The sequence below is a fragment of the Cynocephalus volans genome, chromosome 7, assembly GCF_027409185.1.
Source record: "Cynocephalus volans isolate mCynVol1 chromosome 7, mCynVol1.pri, whole genome shotgun sequence".
In the NCBI taxonomy this organism is placed as follows: domain Eukaryota; kingdom Metazoa; phylum Chordata; class Mammalia; order Dermoptera; family Cynocephalidae; genus Cynocephalus; species Cynocephalus volans.
This window is the reverse complement of record NC_084466.1, coordinates 69,875,326-69,902,707: the sequence shown is the minus strand read 5'-3', so window position 1 is coordinate 69,902,707 and position 27,382 is coordinate 69,875,326. Positions and strand designations below refer to the sequence as shown.

The 27,382-nt window shown below is 34.1% G+C and overlaps 1 protein-coding gene across 1 annotated transcript in view; it reads right to left on the bottom strand.

The window, feature by feature from the left end:
• Positions 1–8,585: 8,585 nt before the first annotated feature.
• The window catches only part of MRPS31 (mitochondrial ribosomal protein S31), a 32,589-nt gene continuing 13,792 nt past the window's right edge, over positions 8,586–27,382 (bottom strand). The window contains exons 3-7 of the mRNA XM_063103219.1: positions 27,013–27,171; positions 25,527–25,664; positions 23,074–23,153; positions 18,612–18,755; positions 8,586–8,885 (exon numbers count right to left, since the gene is read on the bottom strand). Coding sequence (XP_062959289.1) covers positions 8,656–8,885; positions 18,612–18,755; positions 23,074–23,153; positions 25,527–25,664; positions 27,013–27,171 — 751 coding nt within the window. The 3' untranslated portion in view covers positions 8,586–8,655. The remainder of the gene's footprint in view (positions 8,886–18,611; positions 18,756–23,073; positions 23,154–25,526; positions 25,665–27,012; positions 27,172–27,382) is intronic.

Sequence of the window (27,382 nt, the reverse complement as noted above, 5' to 3'; positions counted from 1 at the left end):
CCGAGAGATAGAGAGCAATTTGTGAAAGATCCTTCCAGGTGTTTCTCAGTCTTCTGCATAGATAAGGAGAATTCAGGGAGGGGATGGAAAGCAATTGTTCTCCTTGGTGGGTCCAGACTTCATGCAGACAAAGGAAGAGCCTCTTCCAGCATCTGCTGATCTCCAAGGGCCTTTAATTCAAAATATCCATCATACTAGGGAGCCCTACTTTTGGATGAAATTCCCTGGGTTTCTTCACTTCCATGAATGGAGCAGTCACCTCTACTGACCTCAGCCACCAAACACCAGCCCTTCCAGCTTTCCCAGATCCTAACATGTGCTCTTTTCTGGGATGCTATGCGGTCCTCTATTTGGCTTGAGAACAGAGCACTCCTTCCTTCCAATGGTTGAAGTATCGTTATTATACACATTGTCCACATTTTATCATATTAATTTTTTTATTGTGTTAAAATATACATGACATAAAATTTGCCATCTTAACCATTTTTAAGTGTATAGTTCAGTAATGTTAAGTACATTCACAGTGTTGTGCAACCATAACCACTGTCCATTCCCAGAAATTTTTCAGCTTCCCGAACAGAAACGACACCCATTAAACAATAACGCCCCAATCCTCCCCATCCCCCAGGCCTGGCAAACGCCATTCTATTCTTTCCCCATGACAGACTGTTCTAGGTACTTGATAAAAGTGGAATCATATAATATTTGTCCCTCCATGACTGGCGTATTTCACTTAGCATAATGCCCTAAAAGTTCACCCAAGTTGTAGCATATATTGGAATTTTGTTTCTTTTTTTTTTTTTCTTTTTTTTTTTTTTAAAGATGACCGGTAAGGGGATCTTAACCCTTGATTTGGTGTTGTCAGCACCACGCTCACCCAGTGAGCGAACCGGCCATCCGTATATGGGATCCGAACCCGGGGCCTTGGTGTTATCAGCACCGCACTCTCCCGAGTGAGCCACGGGCCGGCCCCGGAATTTTGTTTCTTTTTAAGGCTGAATAATATGCCTTAGTATGTATATATCACATTTTGTTTACACATTCATCCACTGGTTGACATTTGGGGTTTTTCTCCCCTTTGACTATTGTGACTTTATCATATTTTACGTTCTGCAGCCAATTATATCTTTATTTTCACCCCATGAAGTTTCCTTATACTAATATACTGAATACCAGGAAGAAAGTAATGAATTATTATTTTATTTTATTTTTTAGCCATTTCCTCATTTTTTTGGCAGCCACAAAGACTGAGATTTCTAATTCTATGCTAAGTAGACAATTTAAGCCATTTATCTTCTTTTCTGTTTCCTTTTCCAAAAGAGAGAATAGTATTTTCCTAAAATATGATCATGTCAGTTTGGTCTATTTTTATATGTGATAGGAGAGCAGACAAAAAAGTAACGTAATATAAGAATTAAATATTTAGTTAAAAATAGTATAGGAGGGGGCAATAAATTGTATGCCTCTTGTCCACCCAAGTTCTGAATTATTTAAGAGATAAAGAATATGGCATATGGAAACTAGAACATTAATTTTATTATGAACAAAGCTGATTTTAGAGAATGCAGCTTATCTCTACTTGCAGGCAGATGACCCTGCTAATTTTGCACCCCAGAATTAGGCAGATCTACCCAGCCATTCATTGACAGTGCTGGCCTGAAACAGGTCTCCTACAGGGAAGGTAAAAACCTCAGCTGACATATAGTCTGATTAAATGCTTCTTTTATACCTGCTATGGTTTGTGATGCGTCCCCTCAAAAATTCATGTGTTGCCAATTTGATAGTATTATTAAGAGGTGGGGCCTTTAAAATGTGATTAGACTATGAGAGCCCTTCCTTTGCGAATGGGATTAAGTGCACTTATAAAGGGGCTTGCTGCATAGAGTTTGTCTCTTTTTACCCTTCCGTCTTCTGCAATGTCAGGACACAGCATTTCTTCCCACCCAAGGACACAGCATTCAAGAGGCCACCTTGGAAGCAGAGACCAGACCCTCGCCAGACAACTGAACCTGCCAGCACCTTGATCTTGGTCTTCCCAGCCTTCAGAACTGTGAGAAAATAATTTTTTGGTCCTAACCAATTACCCAGTCTGTGGTATTCTGCTATAGCAGCACGGACTAATACCCTTAACCCAATTCTCTGCCTTGGCACCTATGACACTGTGTAGAATAGAATCTCGACCTGTCTCTTTCCTATGAGCATGTTTCATTCATCCATTCTTACACTCACTCAACTGGTTTTATTGCATGCCTATTTGGGGGCTAGCAATATACCAGGTCTTGCACACAGGACCTCACAGAGGTGACAGAAGCTGACACAATCCCTGCCCTTAAGGAGATCTTGATAGGAGATATTGTAAAGGAGACAGAGTACTGTATTAGACAACAAGGAGAAAGGAGCAACTTAACGAAGTGGGGAGAGGTTTTTCTTGGGAAGTCACGTTTAAGGTGACATCTCAGGGTCAGGAGTGCCTCACCAGTGTATTTATTCATACTCTGGTGTCTAGTAGGGGCCTACCTCATAGGAGAGCTCAGTAAATGCTTAACAAATTAATGACTTGATGTATGTGAAAACACTTCATTTTATTATTATTTATTTTTTGGCAGCTGGCCAGCACAGGGAACCAAAGCCTTGACCTCGTGCTACAAGGACGTGCTCTAACCAAATGTGAAAACACTTTCTATGCAATCAAAGTACCACACAGATGTTAGTCATTTTAATTTTACTATGGGGAGATCTAACTTTTATTGTGCTTCTGTAGAACATCCAAGAGATATTAAGGCAGATAACAGAGATAAACATTCACTAAGGGTATCTGCTCATTTGGATATACCCAGGGCCCTGCCTTCCTAGAAGGGAGCTTGAAGTTCTTAGGTTTAAGACTGAATACAGAGAAATTAGAGGACAAATCTTCCTATTTCAGTGTCTCTGACCATTCCCATTTTCCTCCATGCGAAAGTATAACAAAGTTGATTTTAAAAATATATCCTACTCCACTGATGAAAGGTAATGGTAACCAGATCTGAAAATGTAAAAGCAGCACGATGCCATTCCCAAATTAATATTGGATAGTGAAGAAAATGACTCCTTTGTGTGTCCATCCTGGTGCTGGGATTCTGGGGAGGAATATGTGGAAAGAGAACTGACAATATATCTGAAGCTCACAGTATGTGCCAGTTACTGTGTGTACATTACCTCATGCAATTCTAACACTTCCAAATTCTGTGAGATGGAAATTATCCCCGTCACTTACAAGGGAGAAAATGGGGGCTGAAAGGTTAAGTGTTGCTCATACTGCCATGACAAGGTTTGAACTGAAGCTTCTGATGCCAAAGCAGAGAAGAGAACAGAAGGAAGGAGGGAATAATATGGGAAGGTCACTGTAGAACTGTCCACAATTCAGGAGCTGGCAAGCAAAGAAACAATCAGAACATTTCTCTTTGCTTCCTCGCCCTCTGAACTGTTCGATAAATAGTAGAGAACAAAAAGCTATTTATTTCAGACCTGCGTTGCTCTCCAGTTTAAAAGCAAGATAAGAACATTAAATCTGTCACAACTTAAACTGGTAAGGAAGGGTAAACTCCTCTCAGATATATGAGACACTCCCTCTTAGGGGTGCTGTGCCAGATACGACACCTAAGCATTTTCTAGCTTTCTGTACTGTATGCAAAAGCAGCATTTTTGTAAAGGTGCTACTGAAACCTTGGAAAACATTAGTCCTTTTTTTTTTTTTTTCCAGCTAACAGGATTTTTAAAAGAGGTCCTAAATCATAAGCATATTCCAGCAGCCACTTGTTCCTCCTAATATGAACTCCTTCTTCCTTCTACCACCCTCACTCATGTTCTAGTGCAAGGAAATAGTACGAGGCACAGTAAATCATTCTGTTTCAGAAACTGCTTAGTCCTTGAACTGATATATTTTAGAAAGCAGGTTTGCTTTAGCCCCTTAAGAGTTGGTTACTTAGAATAAAATCTTCTCAATTTAATACCCAACTTGCATAAATGTATAAATGCATGGATTCTAAAAGCAACTTTAGAATTAAGAGGGTTTTGTTGTTTGTACTTACATAATTTAAAACTGACTACTTAAGCAAGTTTAGAGCAATTTTAAGAATTGTAAACAAGGCAAGAATCTAAGGATAATACATTCTTTAAAGCCAAGAATCTAAGGATAATACGTTCTTTAGAAGCAACTATGTAATTGGCCAAAAGAAGGATGTTTTTAACATCATGGTTTCAACTGCGGAAGTATTATCATCTTTCAAAGCTATTGGCAAATAACAATGTCCTTACCAGCTAGTGAAAAATATTAAACATTTAAGGAATTCCTAGCAAATTTCTTTCTTTCCTTTTAAAGCATTGCGGTCATCCCCAAAGAAGGTAAATGCACATGTCTTTTCTTAAGAAAAGTAGCTTTGAAAGACCCATATGATCTTTTGTTTTCTACACAATCCAGACTCTCTAGTGATAGTTCTGTTCCTTCCTATATTAGTTATCTATTGGTGCATAACACATTACTTCAAACTTAGTGGCTTAAAACAACATGCACTTATGTTCTCAGTTTTGGTGGGTTTCCTGCTATAGGTCTAACAAGACTGTAATCAAGGTGACAGCCAGGCTCTGTTCTTTTTTAAAGCTGAGAGTTCTCTCCCAAGCTGCGGTGATGGTTGTTTGTAGGATTCAGTTATCTGAGGCTGTACAACCAAGGTCCCCACTTTGATGCTGTCAGCTGGGGGTTGCTCCTAACTCCTAAAGGCCCCTGAAGTTTCTTGCCACATGGCCTATCCACAGACCTTCTTTCAACATGATAGCTCACTCCAGTCTGCTGACAAGGAGTCTTACATAATATAATGTAATCACAAGAGTGACTACTCCTTCATTTTTGCCATATCACAAGACCCAGTCAAGGGAGTGACTACTCCCAACACCTTTGCTGTATTCAAATTGCTAGAAGCAAGTTTCAGGTTATGCACACTCTGAGAGGGCGAGGTTTACTGGAGGTTATCATAGGGTGGATTTCTAATCCTAACAGCTTTTTCTTTTTCTTGCTATACGACACGGGCTAGGCCCCCAGTATAATGTTGAAATCATGATAGTGATTATCCTAATCTTATTTATGATCTTGAAGGAAATGGTTTGATGATTTATCATAAAGATGTTTTCCTGTAGGTTTTTTGTAAATATCATTTATCAGGTTAAGGAAGTTCCCTTCTACTCCATTTTTTGAAGGAAATGGTTTGATGATTTATCATAAAGATGTTTTCTTATAGGTTTTTTGTAAATACTATTTATCAGGTTAAGGAAATTTTCTAAGCCTTTTTTTTTCTTAATTATAAATGGCTGTTGATGTTATTAAACTTTTTTTTTTCTGCATCTTTTGAGACAATATTTTTTTTCCTCCACTGCTAAACCACCCTTGCATTCTAGAATAACTCCAACATGTTTTCTATTCATTGCTGGATTTAGTTTGCTGTTTTGTTTTGGATTTTTCAAAATATGTCTTCTTGATTGCAAGTAATCTTTTTTATTCTAGTCTCTTGAAATGAATTGGTGAGTGGTCCCTCTTTTTCTATGCTTTGGAATAATTTATATAAGACTGGAACTATTTTCTTCCTGAATTTTCAGTAGAACTCTTCCGAAAACCGTCTCAGCTTAGTGTTTGTTTCTGAGATTTTAAAATGTCAATCCAATCTCTTTAATGGTTATTCAGTTTTTCTTTTTCTATTTTGACAGCATAGCTTCGAGGAATTTTCCCATTAAGTTTTCAGATGTGTTGCCATGAAGTCCATATTAACCTCTTGATAAATAAATCTTTTAATTTTTCAGCATCTATAGTTATCCTCTTAAAAATGAATCTTGGTCTGGCTGGTTAGTTCAGCTGGTTAGAGTACAGTGTTATAACACCAAGGTCAAGGGTTTGGATCCCTGTACCAGCCAGCTGCCAAATAAATAAATAAATAAATAAATCTTGACAGAAATTTGAGTTTATTAGTTTTTTAAAGAACCAGTGTTTGATTTTATGGGTCCTCTCTACTGTACTATTTCTATTAATTTCTGCTTTTATCTTAGATCTTTCATCTATTTCCTTAGAAGACTTGTTCATTTTCTAATATCTTAAGATTGTAAGTTTACTTCATAAATTTTCAGTCTTTTTTCTTTTTAACATGTTATTTTCTTCTGCTACTTTAGCTGCATCCTGTAAGTTTTGATTCATAGTATTGTTTTGAATATTTTTTTTTCATTTATCCATGAGTAAGTTAGAAGAAGTGTTTTTAAATTTCCAAACATATGGGGTTTTTCTACTTGGCTTTCAGTTATTGCTCTTTACCTTCACTGCAATGTAATTGGGAAACACGGTCTTCATTCCACTGAAATTTGTTCAGATGTTCTTTATGGCCAAGCTTACAGTCAATTGTTATGAATGTGTGTGCTTGAAACAAATGTATCTGCAGCTACATTGTGTAATCGTCTAAAAATGTCCCTTAGATCGAGATAATCAGGTACAGCAAAGCTTCTGATTTGTCTGCTTAATTCATCAATTATTATGTTAAAATATCTCATAATGGTAGATTCGTCTCTTTGAATTTGTCAATTTTTGCCTTGCATATTTTGAGTCCATATTATTAAGTACATAACAGTTCATATTTTCCTGATAAACAGAATATCTTTATCTCTAATAATGCCTTTCAGAACATTTTTTGATATTAATATAGCTGCACCAGCTTTCTTTTAAAAGTTGTCTGATATATTTTTCCCATTTACTTTCAACCTTTCTGTATTCTTGTTTTAGATGTGCCTCTAGTAAACAGTAGTATCACTTGATATTTTTTAAAAATCCACTCTGACATATCCTATTACTGTCATGTATTTTAACAAGACATTACTGTTTTATTATTTATAATTAACTTATACATTCACTACTTTCTTCACCCACCATTTCTTCATGTGTTTCCAACCTTAAATTTGATATCACTTCCCTTCTACCTCGAGTACATCTTTTGGATTCTCTTAGTGAGGGTCTGCTGATAGCCAACTACTTTTATCTGACAAATGTATTAGCCCTCATTTTAAAAAAGATATTCCAAATATATCAGTAACTGTGATAAATATAAATGAACTAAATTTCTGAATTAAAATACCTTTTTTTTTCTTTTTTTGGTGACTGGCAGGTAAGAGGATCTGAACCCTTCTCGACCTTGGGGTTATCAAAATAAAAACAATTTATTTTTTTCTTTTTTGGTAGCTGGCCAGAATGGGGATCCAAACCCTTGACCTTTGTGTTATAACATTGCATTCTAACCAACTGAGCTAACCAGCCAACCCCCCAAAATAAACATTTTTAAGGGTTCCACTGGGAAAGAATGTATTCTGTTGTTGTTGGGAGCAGTTTGTACATATGACCAAGAGATTCTTGTTTAACTGTGTGTTGATATTTCATAAACTGTATAAAAAAAAGAAAACCTTACCCATTAATTATCCAAAGATAGTCTCTGACCTATTTCCTCTTTTCTCTCCTTCTGGCAATGTGATTGTACAAATATTACTTTCTTACTTCTCTTTCCTATTTCTTTTCTCTTTGCTTCTCTCGCTGCATATGAATAATTTCTTTAGCACAACTTTCTAGTGTTTAATCTGTTATTAAACTCCTTCACTAAATTTAAAATTTTTTTTTCAAATGTGACTGGTCACTTTTAAAGTTTCCTGCTCAATATTTATTCTATCTTACACATACTTCATATTCTTCTTTTTCTTTTTAGTTACAATGGCTAGAAACACACATTTTATATTCTGAATCTGATAAGCCCAATATTCAAATGTTTTAGGAGTCTGATTCTGCTGTTTTATTTCTGCTGGTGCATACTCATGGTTCTGTGTTTCCTTGTGTTTTATAATTTGAAGCCTGGGGTTGTTATGGTGGATTCTTTCACATATGAGTTCTGTTGACTTGTGCTAGGAACCTGGAACAATACTAGTCTGGGTCTACTGTAAACTAAATCTAGTTTTAAGATTTTTTAGAATCCTCAATCCTCTGAGTTGTATGAAAGTTGAGTAACACTGCTCAGCACCAAATGGAAAATAAATAGTTCTAACTTTGGCATGAAGACCTAAATTACAAGAAGGGATCAGAATAAGCCCTTAAATTCTACAAGATCACTTCTATGTAGTGACCCAGACTTAGGTGAGAGTAACTAATTTAGTACAAAATATATATAAAATGTAAATATATATATATGTAAAAAAATATATATGAGGGTAGTTCAAAAAGTTCATGGAAAGATTCACATTATCTTTTAATTCTATTTTTCCATGAACTTTTCGACATACCCTTGTATGTATATATAGACATATATATCCATCTGTCTGTAAAACATCTCAGCTGTTTATATTTCAAAGTACAGTCAATGAATGAAAAAAAGGGCAAGTTGTCTTAAACTTATTACTAATTCTCAGATATTCTTTTGAACCTACAAATGCCGATAATTCTTCTCTATGCAAGAATATTTTTCAGTTATCATATTTTAAAAAATTATTTAACATTTATACCAGTCAAATCAGACGTAATAATTAACATAATATAGGAAAACTTCTAATAAAATAATTTTATTTAGTTATAACATCCATCTCCAACAGCTCAAAATAAAAATTTCCATGGTCTTAACTGAACTGTATGCCACTTTCTTTTAGAATGTCTCTTTTTTCATTAAAATAATTTCTAAACCACTCTATGTGCTCGACCTTCTGTTTAACACTCAGATATGGGTTTTTGGAAAGGCCACAAGTCACCAGCTCCATGAAGTGGCGAATTGGTCCTTGTTTTGGAAAACCCTCCAAATATTTATCCAGAAATATATGTTCATGAAATTCTGAACCATCATCATCAAAACCTAGAAAATGAGACAAAATACATTATGTTATAATTTTGAATGTAAAACCTATACCATAAAATTAATGAGGTAAAATAATATAGCTAAAGGCATGAACTTTGGAGTTGAGATCTAGGCTTGCCCACCAATTTAACAACTGTAACTTTGGGAAGGTTAATTAACTTCTCTGAGTATCAGTTTCCTCAGGCATAATATGAAAATTAAAATAGCACCTTCCTGGGGATTTAGCAAAGACACAAATAGACACAAGCATATAAAGCTCTTTTATAATGCCTACAAAGTGTAGCAGCAATTATTGTTCATGAATATTTTAATCTACAGTAATCACTAAGAAAATTATACAAACTGCATTTAAAAATATATAAATAAAACAAGATGGAATCACAAAAAATGTTCAAGTAGCATAAGAAGCCAAGAAAAGACAAACAGAGGAATGAGAAATAGAGAAAATGAACAGAAAACAAATAATAAAAAGAGAGACTTAAATCCTAACAAATTGGCCAGTTAGCTCAGTTGGTTAGAACATGATGCTGATAACACCAAGATCAAGGGTTCAGATCCCCATGCTGGCCAGTTGCCAAAAAAAAAAAAAAAAAAAAATTAAAATAAAAAATAAATCCTAACATATCAATAATTATTTTGGATTTAAATGGTCTAAATACACCAATCAAAAGACAGATTGGCACAGTGTATATAAAAACATGATATAACTATATGATGTCTACAAGAGACACACTTTGAACACAAGATAGGTAGGTTGAAAGTAAAAAGGATGGAAAAAGATTTATCTCAGTAACATTAATTTTAAAAACAGCATGAGCGGCTATATAAGATAAAGTAGACTCTAGAGCAAAGAAAAATACTAGGTAGAAAGAAGAACTTTACACAATAAAAGGATAACTCCACCAAGAAGACACAGTGATCTTAATTATATCTGCACCAAACAACAGAGTTTTTAAATACACAAAAGAAAAATAGAAATAAAGGAGAAACAGAAAAATCTACAATGATAGTTGGGGATTTCAACACTCTACTATCACAATTAATAGAACCGGTAGAAAATTAGCAAAGACACAGATGAATTGAACATCATCATCAACCAACATGATCAAGTCAATGCCTATAGAACACTTTAACAAACTATGGTAAATGTCCCATGGGGCTTTTTTTTCAAGCCCCATGGGACATTTACCTAGCTAGACCACATCCTGGGTCACAAAACAAACTTCAACACATTTAAAATAACTGAAATAATACACAGTATGTTTTCTGACCATAATGGCATCAGTAACATAAAGATAACAAAAAAATCTTCAAACAGTTGGAAATTAAACAACACACTTATAAGCAATCCATGGGTCAAAGAGAAAATCTCAAAGGAAATTTTAAAAATACATAAATTCAATGAAAATGAAAGTGCAACAAATGAAAATCTGTGCGACACAGCTAAGGCAGTGCTGAGAGAGAAATGTGTAATACTAAATGCATACTTTAGAAGAGGAAAGTCTCAAATTAGTTATCTAAGCCCCCACCTCGAGAACCCAGTAAAGAAAGAACACAATAAACCCAAAGCAAGCAAAAGGAAGAAAATAATAAAGAGCAGAGTTCAATAAAATTGAAAACTGAAAAACAATGGAGAAAAATCAATGAAACTAATACCTGATTCTTTAAAAAAAAAAAAATCAGTAAAAATGATAATTCTCTAACAAGTCTGACAAAGGAAAAAGTAGACAAGGCACACATCACCAATATCAGAAATGAACAGTGGGTTATCACTACAGATCTTAAAACTATTAAAAGGACAATCAGGGAATACCACACTGTAGTGTGAATGTCCCCCCAAGCTCATGTTGGAACTTAATCCCCTATATGGTGGTAGAAGGTGGGGTCTCTAAGAGGTGATTGATCATAAGGACTGTGTCCTCATGAATGGATCGATCCATTCACAGAGTAATGGGTTATTGGTTTAACAGGTGGTCATGGGCGTGGTTCTGATGGCTTTATAAGGAGAGCAAATGAGACAGCTCTCCCTCATTCATGTCAATTCTCACCATGTGATACTTTGTATCCCAAAGGACCCTGTAGAGTTTGCACCCAAAAGAAGGCCCTCACCAGAAGTACTCCCTGGACCATGGACTTCCCAATCTCCAAAACTGTAAGAAATAAATTTCATTTCTTTATAAATTACCCAGTTTCAGGGATTCGGTTATAAGCAACAGAAACGAATACAACTATAAAAAATTTTATACTCATAAATTCAGTAACTTAAAAGAAACAGACAGAAGAAATACATAAACTACCAAAACTCACCCAAGATAAAACAGATAGCCTGAATAATCATAACTATTAAAGAAAAGGAATTTGTAATTTAAAAGCTCTCAAAAGAGAAAACTCCAGGCTCGGATGACTACACTTGAGAATTTTATCTAACATTTAAAGAAGAGTTAACACAAATTTTACACAATTTCTTCCAGAAATGAGAAGAGGAGGGAATACTTCCTACTTATTTTATGAGACTGGTACTACCTTGTTACCAAAACTAGACAAAGAAATGAGAAAAACAAAACAAAACAAAAAGAGCACTAAAAACCAAACCAATCTTTTATGAACCTAGAGGCAAAAATTTTAAATAAAATTAGCAAACAAATTCAACAATGTGAAAGAAGAACTATACCCCAAAACAAAGTGGAATTTAGTTCAGATATGCAAGCTTAGTTCAACATTCAAAAGTCAATGTAAACCACTGTATCAGGAGGTTAAAAAAGAAAAATAAAATCAATTGACAGAAAAAATATTTGACAAAATTCAACACTCATTTTTGATAAACACCCTCAGTAAGTTAGGAAAAGAAAGAAACTACCTTAACTTGATAAAAAAAATCTAGTAAAAAATCTACAGCTAATATCATACTTGATAAAACACTGAACTCTTTTCTCCTAGGATCAGGAACAAGGCAAAGAGGTAAGCTTTCATCACTCTTAATCAACACAGTACTGAAAGCTCTAGCCACTGTAATAAGGCAGAAAAGGAAAGATAAAGGAGAAAGAAAAGAAAGAAAGGAAAAGAAAAGGCATATAGATAGGAAAAGAAATAAAATTCTCCCTATTCGTAGATGGCATAGTTGTCTACGTAGAAAATCTCAAGCAAACTACAAAAAACAAAAACAAACCATTCCTAGAACTGATTAGTGAGTTCAGCAAGGTTACAGGATACAATATCAACACATAAAAATCAATCACATGTGTAATTAAATTTAAATTGGAAGACTCAACATGGTAAAGATGTCCTCCTAAATTGGTCTATAGGTTTAATGTGCTTCCTACCAGAATTCCAGCAATGTTTTGCCACAGCCAAGCTTATTCTAAAATGTATATGGAAAGGTACAAGTTGTAGAATAGTTAAAACAATCTCGAAAGAGAAAAATAAAATGGGAGAAATAATGCTAAGGCTCACTACACAGCTACAATAATCAGATAGTATGGTACTGGCAGAGACACAGACACACAGATCAGTGGAACAAAATTGAGAAACAAGAAATAAATCCACACAAAGGTGCAAAGGAGGAAAGACAGTCTTTTCAACAACTGGTGCTGGAGCAACTGGACATCTATAGGCAAAAAAAACCCAATCCCAAAACCTCAACCCAACTTTACACCTCATACAAATCAGCCCATAATGGATCATAGACTTAACTGTAAGATGTAAAACTATAAATCTCATAGGAAAAAACAGGGCAAAATCTTCAGGTTCTAGGGCTGACAAAGAGCTTCACACCACCAGCATGATCCATAAAAGGAAAAACTGGATCCCATCAACCATTGCTAATGGGATCTCAGTGAAACACCAGTTAGTGTTAAAACCTAATACAAACACCAAAAATAAGAAGAAACTTTGAGAAAACTAATACAATGTAGGTAGCACAAGAAAAAATTCAGTTAAATCAAGAACAACAAAACAGGGTTTAGAAGTTAAAAATAAAAACCCAACAGAAAGGCTGTAAGGTAAAAGTTGTGAAATTTTCCCAGAGCACAGAACAAAAACAAACAAAGAAACAAAAAAATAATAATAAAGGAAAAGAAAAATAAAAAAATTGGAAGGCCCAAATTATCAAATAAAATAAAGTAATAAAGTTCCCAGATTAAAGGAACTCAGTGATGCCTAGAAAAATGATTTTAAAAAAATAAATCCCTTGCCAAGGATCATTATCTTGAAACTTATGAATATTGTAAAGAGAAGAAGCTAAAAGTTACCAAAGAAAATAAAAGAGATCACATACAATAAATCTGGGATAAGAATGGAAAGAATGGCAAAAGCTTTCTCAGCAACATAAGACAATCGAGCAATGCCTTCAAAATTATTAAATAAGATTATTTCCAATCTTTAATTTTTTGCCCAGCTGAACTATTATGTAAGTGCCAGGGGAAAAGAAATATGTTTTTGTATGTTACAGGTCTCAAAATATTTTTACTTCCTTGTATTCATTCTCAGGGTGACAATGGAGCATTTGCTCCACCAAAACAAAGAGACCATTAAAGAGAAGAAAACACGATCAAAAGAAAGGGTGTCCAATATCGGAGACAAAGGGAAATCCCAGGATGAGGGTAAAATGAAGTCACAGGGAAACAGATGTGCCAGAAGACTGAGGTATAGAATATAGGTACCGGCAGAGGGCTCCAGTCATCCAGGAACAAAAAGTGAAACCAATACATTATCTATTACTTTTGACCATGTGAATTTAAGTAGCTGTAAAGAATGTAGGAAAACTTATCTGCAGATTCAAAGAAAAACTAAGCAAATGGGAAGAAAAACAAGGAATTGTTAACTTTGGGTGGGGACAGGGAAACAGGAAAGGAAATATACTCATATACATTTTTTTGTCTTAGCATTAAACAATTTTCCATAGTCATACTAATGTAAACAATGAATTCGGATCTAACAAAAAAATTTTATATATCTATATTGAGAGGATGAGAAGATACATACATTAGGTAATATCTAAAATAGCAGAAATAAGCATATAATTTAAAAATATAAAAAATAAAATAGAGCTAAAAGATTAAAAGAGGTTGGCTCTGAGAAACAGGCCTGATAAGTGACAAAAAGAACTGCTTTATATTATAAGCTTTTATATTAAACTAAATGCTTACTACGATTTTGAAAATCAAATTATTTTAAAAGGAAAAGAGACAGATTGGGAGAAATATGTCCAACACATGTAACAGTTTAAGGATTAAAGCCCATAATATATCAAGTTCCTACAAACAATATAACAAGGATGTAAAGAGATGTCACAGAGAAAATACAAATAGCCAATAAACATATAAAAAGATTTTTTGCCCAGAACATTTGAAAGATTAAAAATGTCCAGCATTAGTTAAGGTGTCAAGAAATAGGATTTTCACATGGTTGCAGGATCGACTGGCTATCATTTTATAAGAGACTTTGTCAATATTCATTGCAATTTGAAGTATACCTACTCTTCAACACTTCTAAGAATTCAAAGTACTCAAACATATACAGAAGAATATATGTGAAAGGATCTACTACATCTCTATCCATCAATAGGAAAATGGTAAAATAAATTACAGTCTGCATTCATAATAATGGGATGCTATAGAACTATTAAAATGAGTAAGGTCAATGAGGAAATGTTTTCAAGATATGTTGCTAAGTAATAGGAAAAAATGCTGCAGGGCAATATATATATAGTATGGTCCCGTTGAGGTCAAAACAAAACAGCAGATAAATGTGTCATTGCCATTTAAAGTGTATTGAGAGGACAAATATCTTCTATTATTATTTTTAAAATTTTTTGGCAGCTGGCCAGTTCAGGGATCAGAATCCTTGACCTTAGTGTTATAACAGAGGACATATATCAAACTACTGACAATGGTCATTTTAGGAAAAGAAAAGAGAACTGAGGGGTAAAACATAACATTCTTTCACATTATTTGGCTTTCTTGCAAGTAAACTTTCATTATTATTTATGTAATTTAAAATATGTTTAATAAAAGAAATATAATATAGTAAAGAAAAAATGAGAGTGAAAAATTAAATATAAAAAGGAAATCCCATACGGTGTACAACCATATAAGGTGATGTTAATTTTGTGTCTGATTCTGCCTTAAATATTATTGAATGCAATTAAATATTACTGAATACAGTTTAAAATAAGGTACAACAAATAAAGGGTAAAATCCAATTAATAGTAATGACCAATTATTTTTGACGAGGGCATATTAGAGCACTGAAGCAAATTCAGTCATTTTCAGTTTGAATTGTTGTTTCTACTTCTAGTACTACCAAAACTTTTTTTTTTTTCCTGTCAGTTCTTTGAGGCTCTTATTCATAAGCCGTAATCTCATCTAAAACCACCAACAGATACTGCTACCTTTCAGTTAGGACATACTGAATAATCTTCATACTTCCCCTAATTTTTTCAACCATGTACTTGCCCACATAACACAGCCCTCTTTAAAGTTTTATGGTAATTTTGAACTTTCCTAACTCTTCTTGTTAGCTCATATTATAGCACATATTCCAGACACCCTAACAAAAGATGGCACATTAGAAGTGAAAAAGTTGAAGCCAGCAGAAGAATAGAAACAAAAGTGTGATTAACATCCATGATGAGCTTTTTTGCCCCCTGAAGCCTCTAAATTGAGAATTACTCTTGCAAAGCATTTAAAATACACGCTTAATTTGGTAACATACTTATGGTTAACAGATATTCAAAGAGCAAGTCTCTGTTACTGGATAGGGTAAAATGAGATTAAATTTAGTTAAAATCAGTCAAAGCTAAAATAAAAATGATGCTATTATCAATCTGACATATGAAACTACTACAAAATCTAAGTGGGAACAATCTACCTAGCAGCTCTTGTAAATCTCCATGTGGTAAAGCACAAGAAAAGAAGCAAACCAGTTCATAAAACAAAAACAGAAAAAAAGCTACTCTGAATTGGAAAGATAATTTATACACATTTAGTGGCAAAACAACAAACCTTAATTTTTTATATAATGAAAAACACAACACTGGGAGGTAAACTGTAAACAAAGGACATATTTTATTTTCAGCATTATGTTCCCAAACTGACACAGTGAGCCACTAAAAACAAAAGAAAACATCTTTCCCCCAAAGCATCAAATCTTTATGAAGCTAAGTATTAGTAACGAAAGCATGATATTTCATTAATCTTAACTTTCTTTTATATTTCTTATACTTAAATTTCATCAAACTTTGAGGCTCCAGGTTACAATACCAGTCTTTTAAAATATTCAGCAATTTAGAAGTTGGAAGTCAGAAACTTAGAAGCTTCTATGAGTGTACTGAGAAGAGTGATCAAAGTGAAAGTTCCCATAGTTCCTTTCCTGTCCTTCCTTCAGATTACAATTGCCCTAAGGAGCTGGAATGAGATAATCTCCTTTTTCAACCCTGAAGCATCAATAATACGTACAGTATATGAATACTTATCACATTTATCTCTCCAACCTGACTAAAATACATGTTTTTCTTCTTTTTTAGAAATTAAAACTTCTCCAAAACCAGGTCAGATTTAAGATAAATTCCTCTGGAGTTTGGACACTTAAGATTTTGAAGTGTTTCACTGTTGATGACAATGTACTACTAATTCATGTTTTCTTATCACTCTATTTGATGGTTCCTAGATAATACATACTATATTTCCTAATATTTTCAGATTTTAAAATGTTATGGTACAGAACAGGAAATAGTCACAGTAGCAAATCCACTTACAATATTGTTACTGTAGAAACAGGGATGGCAATGGTGATGAAGCTTTACTTGTACAACCGCACTTATTCCTCACAAGAATCCCAGAAAATAAGTCCTATTGTTATTCCCATCATTTTAGAGATGAGGGAAAGGAAGCTTGGAGAGATCAAGTCTATAATTCACTCAGAAACTTAAACTCCTAACCAGTTTGCCTCACTGTGTCTTCTGAATGAAGTCACATGTTACTATACCTCAATACTGAATTTTATTTTCTTTTTTTTTTGTGTGTGGCCAGTTGGTATGATCAATACTGAATATTTAAATCATGTTTTTTAACTATGAGAACTTAGAACACCCAAGTTTCATCAGATAATGAAATCCAAAGATATTCTGAGTAAATCTTTCCTTAATACTACACATGGTGTTTTGTCAGTTTTTCACTACTTTAAAAATTCTATGATGGGAAAGAGCTAACATTTACTCATATTTATAATATGCCAAGAACTGTGCTGAACAACTTTATCTTATTTAATTCTCATATTCTTCCAATGAAGTATCTTTAGTTTTATAGATGAGGAAACAGAGGCCCAGGAAGTTAATTTCCTCAAAGGCAAACGACTAATACCTGACAATGGGGATCTGTACTCAGGTTTGCATAACTAAAGTCTTTGGCGTTTTTTACCTTACCCTGATAACTTCCAGAATATAAAACCATCATACATTAAGAAATATACATGTTATGCAATAAATAAAACACAGCATGCTATATTACTGCATATACCATATGAATATACAAAATATTAAGAATTTGCTAAAGGATTTGTGTCTCTAAAATTTTCCCTTTAGAAAGTAACACTTTATATTAATTATTATTTAGATATGACTAATATTTCTGATATTTAAGTTTCCATTACACTTAGTAAGCTGAATGAAAGGTTATCAAAAATTAAAATATTAGGGGCCGACCCATGGCTCACTCGGGAGAGTGCAGTGCTGATAACACCAAGGCCACAGGTTCAGATCCTATACAGGGATGGCCGGTTCACTCACTGGTTGAGCGTGGTGCTAACAACACCAAGCCAAGGGTTAAGATCCCCTTACCGGTCATCTTTAAAAAAAAAAAAAAAATTAAAATATTACAGTCATATTGTAACACAGAGAAGGTTAAAACATTGACTACTTCCTAAGACTTTCTTACTTATTCACAACTTCTAGTTAATCTTGCCATAAAAGTAAATGGATCTCTTCTAATTGAAAATATGTCTATTAAATTAAATTCAAAGAAAATGTTTAAATGATGACAACATCAGTGGCAATAAAAAACAAACAGCATTTTCCTTTTGACTGAAGAAGAGCTAACATCTCCAGAAAATACCCAGGAAAGCAGATAATAGTCCATTACCAGTTCAAAACATCTACATAATGCAGCCAAAGATTTCCAAAGCCTCCTAACATTTTTGCTTTGAGTGGTTCACACAAGTACCTTGTACCTCATTAATGAAATAGTTTTATAACTAAAAGACACCAGCACAAGACTTTAAGAGTTGTAATGTTCTCCAGAATTAAGTATAATCTCATACCCAGTATTTAATTTGGGGGTAAGGGGCAGTGGTGGGGAGGCATGGCTGGCTTGTACAAGGATCAAACATATACCCAATATTTAACATATTAGAGGATTCATCAAGTAATGTCCTGTTAGCAACTAGAAAGCTGCTATTTGCAGTTTTCAACACTTTATGTCTTAGAAATTCATGATCTATTTTTGGCATATAATTTTACTTCTTTATTTTCCTTATCAAATATCTAAAATTAAGTGAAATTCTAACATTCTTTTTTAAAAAAACATTGTTCGATTTTTTTTTAGGACACCACAAAGATGTCTACACAGTGTTTTGAAATTCATGTAACTACTATTTAGACTCTAAAACTGAACATCTGGCAGAAATACTCTTAATCAATGAATTTTATAAACCTCTGAAGTTAATACTCACCTGCTTCGTTGTTAATTGGGAACTCCCACAGTTTCCCCTCTTTTGTCCACTGGATCATCTCTTCAAACCCATTCTGAAAGGGCTGTTCACTTACTGTGGCTAATTGCTTAGCAAATTCCACATCCCAAAGTGAAGGTGATGTCTCTGTATAATAAAAACATTTTAAATAAGTGCAAGTAACTGTAAACATCTTTTTTTAAAAATGCTATAATCAACTCAATTGATAATATATTGTAACAACCTTGACATTCATAATTAAACAGTACATAATGAAAAGTCACTGTCAGCAAAAACTGCAACAAAAATGATAATATATAGACTTAACTACAATAATGGCAAACCTTAACTTTTGTTTTACCACAATGCGAGGGAATCATTGCCCCCTCCACTGGAAAGGAAAAAACAGATTTGTATTTTGTTTAAGTGTGTTTTTTATGAATGTGAATTTTTTTGGGGGGGGGGGGGCGGGGGCGGCTGGCCGGTGCAGGAAAATATTTTTTATACAATATGTGAGTTTGATTTTTAAAGTCCAGCCTTGTTTATTCATGCTTCTCATATCTCTGCATTGATGTCTGGGTATTGGGTGGTGTAGTCACTTCTTTTAATGCTACGAGTGGCTTTTGAAGGGGGGGGTGACCCTTTCCTGTAGAAGTATTTATATTGACAGCTGGGTTGGACAATTTCAAATTTGGATCTGGGTGAGTGTGATACTGCAGCCTTCGTGTGACTACTTCAACTGTACTCAATCTTAGAGTTGTCTGTGGGTTCCTTTGTGGCCTAGGTGGAGGGGCCCTTGGCAGTTTCTTGTTGGGGTGGGTTTCTTGTGGAGGTGGGTGGTCCACTTTTAGTCAGTGGTAGATTTATACTGTTGCATTAGTTCCTGGTAGGTCTGTAGAGGGCCACTGGCTCAGCTGTTGAGCCTTGAGCAAGCCTGTGTGGATGCTGCAGGACCCAGAGGCTTTCTAGAGGGGTCCTGTAGGGAGGAAAAGCTGCTACCTGGATCAGCTATTGGTTTGGGAATAGGTGTGCAGAGCTGTCACAGGGCCTGGCAGCTCTGAAGGTGGCCATCTGATCAGCTGTTGAGCCTGAAGCAAGTCTGTAAGGGTGCAGCTGAGGCCTGGACCTCTGCAGAGGCCTGGAGTTTTCAACCCTTTTTTGTCACATAATTTCATGATGCATTTTTACCATATAATTTTACTTCTTCATTTTCTTTATCAAATATCTAAAATTAAGTGAAATTCTAACATTCTTTTTTAAGAAACATCATCAGATTTTGATAGTTTCAACACAGCCATTTCACTCCTAAATATTTACCCAAGAGAAAAGGCAACATATGCCTACACAAAGACTTGTACATGAAAGTTTATAGTAGCTTTATTTGTAATATCCAAACTTAGGTTGTAATGCAGGAAAAAACCCAAACGTCCATTAACAGGTGAATGGACACAAAATGGGATACATCCATACAATTATATATATACTACTCAGCAATAAAAACTAATTACTAGTACATGCAATAGCATGAATAAATCTCAAATCATTATGCTGAAAGAAGCCAGACACAAAAAGAGTACATACTGTGTGATTTCATTTATATAAAATTTCAAAAGATGCAAACTCATCTACAGTATCAGAAAGCACATCAGTGGTTGCCTGAAGACTGGGTGTGTGTGTGAATGGACTGTCAATGGACATAAGAAAACTTCTGAGGGTGATGGTCACTATCTTGACTGACAGATTCATGAGTGTATATACTTCTCAAAACTTGTCAAACTATATATTTTAAATGTGTGCAGTTTGTTGCATGTAAATCACGCCTCAATAAAGGTGTTTAAAAATGAATATCATCAATAACTATCCCCTAGTCACTTTTTCCCTAAAATTTAATTCTTTAGTTATTTTTTCAAACCTTTTTGTTCTTATTTCTTTTTTCTGTATGATTTTGCTTTTTAAAATAAATTATGATTATATATAGTTTGATGACCTGTTTTTGTTTTTTTTACTTAGTGGCCGCATCATTGTTCCATTATATAGATGTATTGCAACCAATCCTCTACTGTTGAGAATTTTGATCATTTACATACATTCTCTTTTAAACACTGTAGTAATGAATATTCTTGTAGTTATACTTTTGTGCATATGTGTATTTATTTCCTTAGAATAAATTCCTAGGAACAAAATTTCTGGGTTAAAGGCATAGATAACATATGACTTATTCTACAGTCTACCTCTTTACACACTTTTGCCAAGACTCTAAAGCATTCCAATAAACAGATCATTTATTCTTCTGCCTAAGTAAGCTTTATTTTACCTATTTCACTTTTTCTGTGAGCCTTTATGTGCATGAACATGTCTACCTACACACTGACTGATAGATATTAAGTATGTCAGTCTAGATCATGTGATATAGAGAAAAGATCATAGCAGTTAGTCTCAATTAGCCATATTTACAAAGTAATCGCAATGGCAAGATGACTAAATTATCTTGGACACATTTTCTAGTTATTCAGTGGACACTGATCAGCCTCATCACAATCATTATATTATTTCCATCATCAGCAGCATCACCATTATATTATTATACTTGCTATTAGTTCTAGCCATTTATTAAATGTCTACTGTTCCAGGCACTGTGCCTGACACTTTTCTTCAATTACCTCATTTAATTCTCAAGATGTATGTACTAGCCCCCACTTTATAGGTGGAGAAAAGACTCAGAAAGGTTAGTGTGGCAGAATCTGAGTTTGAATTCAGATCTACCCAACAGCAAGTCTCTTTCCACTAAGCTATACTGGCTGTTGAGTCTAGATTACTTTAGGATAAGCAGTAGAGTATATGACGATATTCTTTGCAGCAGTGGTAAGAATATAGTGGAGAACAAGTCATGGGAATCATGTGACAGAAGAGCTCATTCATTCGGTTAGTCAATAAATGATTACTGAATGCCAACTGTATTTCAGATATTATTTTAGGTGGTAGGGAAACAGCAGTGAACAATCGCTAAATTTACGTGTCCACATTATTATTCCTGTATTTAATTGGGAAAAGACATTCCTTAGAAGCATGCAAGTATAGCTTATTAAAACAGTACCTTCATTAGAGTAAATTATTACATAAATTTGTATACTATTTTCCTCTTTAGAATATAATCATTTTATACTGTTTTATGAAATACATAAAACTTCAGTGCTTCCTCACCAACTAATATCAGTTTTAAGAATAAGATTTCAGATTTTAAAAAGTAAGCTGGCTCCTTTAAGAATCCAAATGTCTCTTCTAGGTGTTCATTAGGTGGACAGTAACAGCTGCCCTGACAACAAATTCCTTCTAGACACAAGCTTAGCAGACACAACTTGAACAGGGCAGAGGTGATTCATTCTCCATGCCTGTGCATTTTGCATTTCCTTTTCATCACACACGACAGAGTGTAGTTTTCACAATAATACAAGGGGGTTGTTCTTTTAGCTTCACCTTCAGTTCAAATAAACAAATATTGATTGAATTAACTCCTTTCCTTTATGGATATATATTTTATGGCTCAGTTTGCTCTAAAAAGGATTTAAATTTAAGATAACTAATTCCTTTTATCTATAAGCCACTTGGCTAGGTGCTGCAGGGTATATGAACATGAACAATACCTGGAGTTTACTGAAGAGTGGAGAAATCAGATGTTTATATAAGTAACTCGTAGAAAGATTAAACGAGCCATTGCAGGCTGGCCAAACAGACTATCTATCATCTATCTACAATGATATTTCTACCAAGATCCAAAAAGCCAACTTCCATTCTTTAGAAACATCGCTTATAAGCTAAGAACCATTTCTATTGAGTTTCTTTGTTTATTTCATCAGTTATTAAACCAAATTTAATGTCAAACAAGAGGGCACTCTTATTTCTCTCTTAGATTTAAAATGGTGAATTTGAAGAATTTGACTTCTTACTCAAAGAAGAAAAGGGGAAGAATAGAAAACAAAGACTAACCATGTGTTAAGAAAAAACACTACAAGTCTGCTAAATATATTCCCTGAATGTTCTTCTTCCCATCTCTTGAACAATCACTAAATCACTCCAATAAGTTTCTTTTATAGATGCTATCTCCTCCTCTAAATAGTGAGCTGCCTAAGGGCAGGAATCACAGCTCATCTTTCTGTAACGGCACAGAGATGCACTGAAAATAGTGATTATTAACGTCCAAATAAGTAGACAATCTATATCTCTGGATTCATGCAGCTAGTAATACAGTACTTATCTCCCATTGTCTCACAGAATGCGACATTTCAAGGGGAAAACCTAATCAAGACTAGCAATGTCAACAACTACATTCTTAAGCAGGATCCAGGCCAATGACTAGATGGAATATTAAAATACTCAACTATTATGCAATCAAAACACTAAGGATATCTTTGAAAGATGGAATGTTTTACCACCTGAGAAAAATACCGTTATTCTTTTCTTAACAAACCTGTTTCAGGTACTTCTTCAGTAACTGCGTTAATGTCAAAAATATTAAGTCTCTTCCCCTTGAAAATATTTTTCCTAAGACTAAAAAAAGAAAAAATATATATTTTAGTGAATATATTTATAAACTGTCAATGAAAAACTTTATGAGAAAAAAATTTTACATTAAATATTCTATGTAGAAATTAAAAATAATTCCACTGACCCACACCAGACATTTTAACTAAATTGCCATGTGTTTAGGACTGATAACTAAAAACAGGAACATATGCACTTAAATTTTTTCTTCACAATACAACATGCCACTTAAAGCAGTATATTTTCCAAAATACCTAATTGAAGATTAGCTTAATTTGCCATAATATTTATTTGATCCCTTTCATATTAAGGCTTTAGAAAACTCAGTGTTGTGGAAAGCTACAAAAATATGCTAAAATAGAAGCTGTTAAAGTCAACATTTGTCTTTAAGGGCAGGAAACGTTGCAATGTTTAATTACAAATTATAACTATAAAAGACTGCACAAATGAATCAAAACATTCCCTTTAATAAAGCAATTGTTCTACAATTTAAAAAATAATTATTAACTTTCTTTACATAACTATTTTTAACTAACTATTGAAATAATGTCAAAGAGTTAATAAATAAATTTTTCTGGTACACTTTAATCAACCGCTTTATGGATCAATTCGTATATTTACTTGAATAAATCTACTGGCAGATTAAAAACTAACTGGAAAAAATATAAATACCATATTAAAATTAGATAAAGCAGTCACAAACCACACAAGCTTTCCTCTTTTTCCCAAGTACTGCATTTGTAAACAGAGGCATTCACACTCCAGAACTAGCTTCAGTGACTTGCATTCTTCTCTCTCTACTGCATGTCAGTTAAACAGGCTGATGGATTAAAAGCACTCCCAGTAAAGAAGAAATGCCTTGGTAAAGTATGAGACTTTAAAAGAGGAATATACTAAAAAGGAAGGGAATGAACATTTGCTGAGCACCTACTATATATTAGACGGTTTTCAGGTGTTTCTTTTCTACTCCTCAAGAAAGCCATTTAAGCTAGGTTTCACTTTCAGCACTTTATAAATGGAGAAAGAGACTGATGGAATCTATAAAAGCTGCCCCAGTCACGGAATTAGTCAGTGGCAGTGCCAAGATTCTGAGGCAGGCTAGTGTGCCTCTAAAGCCAGTGCTCCATGTCTCACTCCTCTCAGCCTCTAACTGAAGGAATCAGTCCAGGCCTGCCTTGTCAGGCTGCCCATATCCTGCCCAAGTCATAACAAGGGGAATGAAATTGGTTATCTCACCATTTTGTGTCCCCTTATTCCCCTTCATCAGCTTTTTTACACAGTCATTGTATGCACAGAAAGCCCTTTCCTACTTTTTTATTTTCCCCTTGACACCTTCTAATTTTTAATGGCAGCTAATATCATTAAAAATCACCATTCTGATGTGGTTGCACAAAACCATTTAAAAGAAGATTGATTCAGTTAAATATTCTTGAGTAAAACTCCAAGTGTATTTTCTACTTTATTCAAGAATATGTCATAGATACTAAATCATCTTAAATTAGCAATTCAAATAATCTTCCAAAGTCACTGTATCCTCTTGAACTTCTGCGTTACTGCTGTCCTTTTCCAGTCTTCCAATACAAATCAGTAATTTAACTTCTGGAAGGAGTTAGCTCAAGTTCCTGAGAGTATACTTAAAACAAAGTCCATGGAATACATAACAAATTGAAAATACTCCAATTGTGAGCACATCCTAACTATAAGGATAAGTTAGTTTTTGTCAGACCTTGCCAAACATCTGGTTCCTCCTCCCCAACTTATCGCTTTCTGGGCTTAATGAAGAGAAAGAATAGAAACTTTATGTAAACACAGAATAATTTTTGATTATAAGATAACTATGTAAGGCATGACTTAGCATCTTTAAAAATTGCAAAGTGGCAAGTTAGAATTGCCGCAAATAACCTACCACTTTAAAGTATTACATGGACTTTTTTCCTTTTGCCTTTTTTTTTTTTTTTTTTTTTTTGATAATTGTTTCTCTAAGGTATGATGAAAGATGACCATATACAGAAATATAAAGGGCATATCAATATACAGTGTTAGGCATTTACATTCAGAATTAAAAATGATGCTTCTCGCAAAACGTTCCTTTGTTCAGAATTCAGCCAGCTCTTATTTAAATCAGGAGACCTCTACTGAGCATAAGTAGAGGTGAGGCAGGATCCATTTTGACTTATGGTACAGAAAAATATAGGACTCCTAAACCCAGAATATCTTTCCCTTACTAGAAAATGGTGTATAGAGAGTAAGAAAACAGATCTAACTGCATCCATTATGCTCAGACACCTACCAGCAATAATATGCACAAGCAATAAAGTAAATCTACAATTAATGTAAAAGCAAACCACAGAAAACCCAGTACACTGAAAAGCCTGATACCTTTTTCTAAGATTGGCAGTCTCCTCCTGGTCAAAAGAATTGTCAAATCCTTCGTCAAACTGAATCTGATGCATTGGTCTTGCACTAAATCTAGGTGCAGATCTGGCAACTTTCATATCTGATATTATGTTACTGAAACTGAAATAATAAAAAGGTCAATTATATTAGAAATCTTAGCTACAGAACAGTAATAAACTTTCTTAAACAGAAGATTCATATCATTTAATTCTTATTTCATTTTTATTCACCAATACAGCATAAAAGGTCATGTTTAAGCAAAAAATGTCACATATTAACATTCACATTACCACAGACCATTAAGACACATATTTACTTCTATCTTCTAAAAACGTTCTTCAGAAATCTTCATTTAAAGCATAAATTAAAAGTATTACTTATGAAAAATTATCAAAGAATCGGAGAAGCTGATAGGAAAGTACAATCAATATTTGTACACTTACCACCTACATTCAATAACCAAATTAAAACTAAGATTTAGCCATACTTATTTGTTGCCTTGTATTTGTTCAAACACAAATAAAAATGAGTCACTTGACTGACAATTCAGACATCTTTATTTTTCTTTTAATTTCCCAAGATAAATCTGGTACACATGTTCAATGGAAGAACTGATAAAGATCATGCTCCAAATCAAAGCAGTGCCATCACTTATATTTAGGCAAAAAATAGTATAGTCTGGCAAAAAGTACAGTCATGCACCACCACAACATTTGGGTCTACAGCCTGCAAATATGACGGTGGTCCCGTAAGATTATAATGGCTATACCACACAGCCTAAGTATGCAGTAGGCTATACCATCTAGGTTTGGCTAAGTACACTCTATAATGTTCGCACAACAATGAAATTGCCTAACTACACACTTCTCAAATTATTCCTGTCATTAAGTGATACATGACTGTAAGAGATAAAGAGGATAAGTGAAAAGATGTCAGCACAAACATAAGAATAAGAGGAAAAAGAATTAAACAGGCCTGAAGATTTTTATATTGTGCATAAAACTAGCAAATTATTTAACTGAAAACAGTTGATTTTCTTGGAGAAACTCTCTTATTCTGTTATTAACTTATTTTTAATAATGTTACTGAGTTTACTATTTCTTTTTCAGGGACAAAAAACTCTGTAGCCTCCTAAAAGAAAAGTTTAACCAGTCAATTGGTCTTTTAAAAACTACAATCTCACTTAAAACAGAAGTTTTTCTTAAACCAAATTCCTAAAATTCCATTTATAAGGTATATTTTATATATAAATGTATATGTTATGTGTATTAGACACTAGCCACCTGAAAATGGCCTATTTTGAGAAATAAGCTTATGGACATAACTGTAGCATTCACTAATCTAATTTTACTTTATTTTCTTGGTGGCTGGCCAGTACAGGGATCAAACCCTGGACCTTGGTGTTATCAGCACCATGCTCTAACTGAGCGAATCGGTCAGCCAGTCTAACCAGTTGGATTAGACTAACCTAATCTTAGGTCTCTTTCCATCCTTCTGTGCCCTTGAGTCTTCCTCATGCTGTCGGAGCTGTCTAAGCAGCTCTGACTTGGTTGTCTTCTTGTCAAAAGGGAGAGAATCTGCAACAGCAGATGCAGCTGCCACCAACTCAGGACTCAAGGGCTCATTTCTGAAAAAGAAAATGAAAATCAAATAACAAAGACCATGCCATTACTATGCCATTAGTTTAGTGAGAAGTAAAATGATTTGGGGGGAAAGCTGTCTGTCATTCAAAAAGTATATTTTCCTCAAAAAAAGGAGAAAGATTTCAAATAAACAACATAATGATGCACATCAAGGAACTACAAAAGCAAAAACTAAGCCCCAAATTAGTAGAAGGA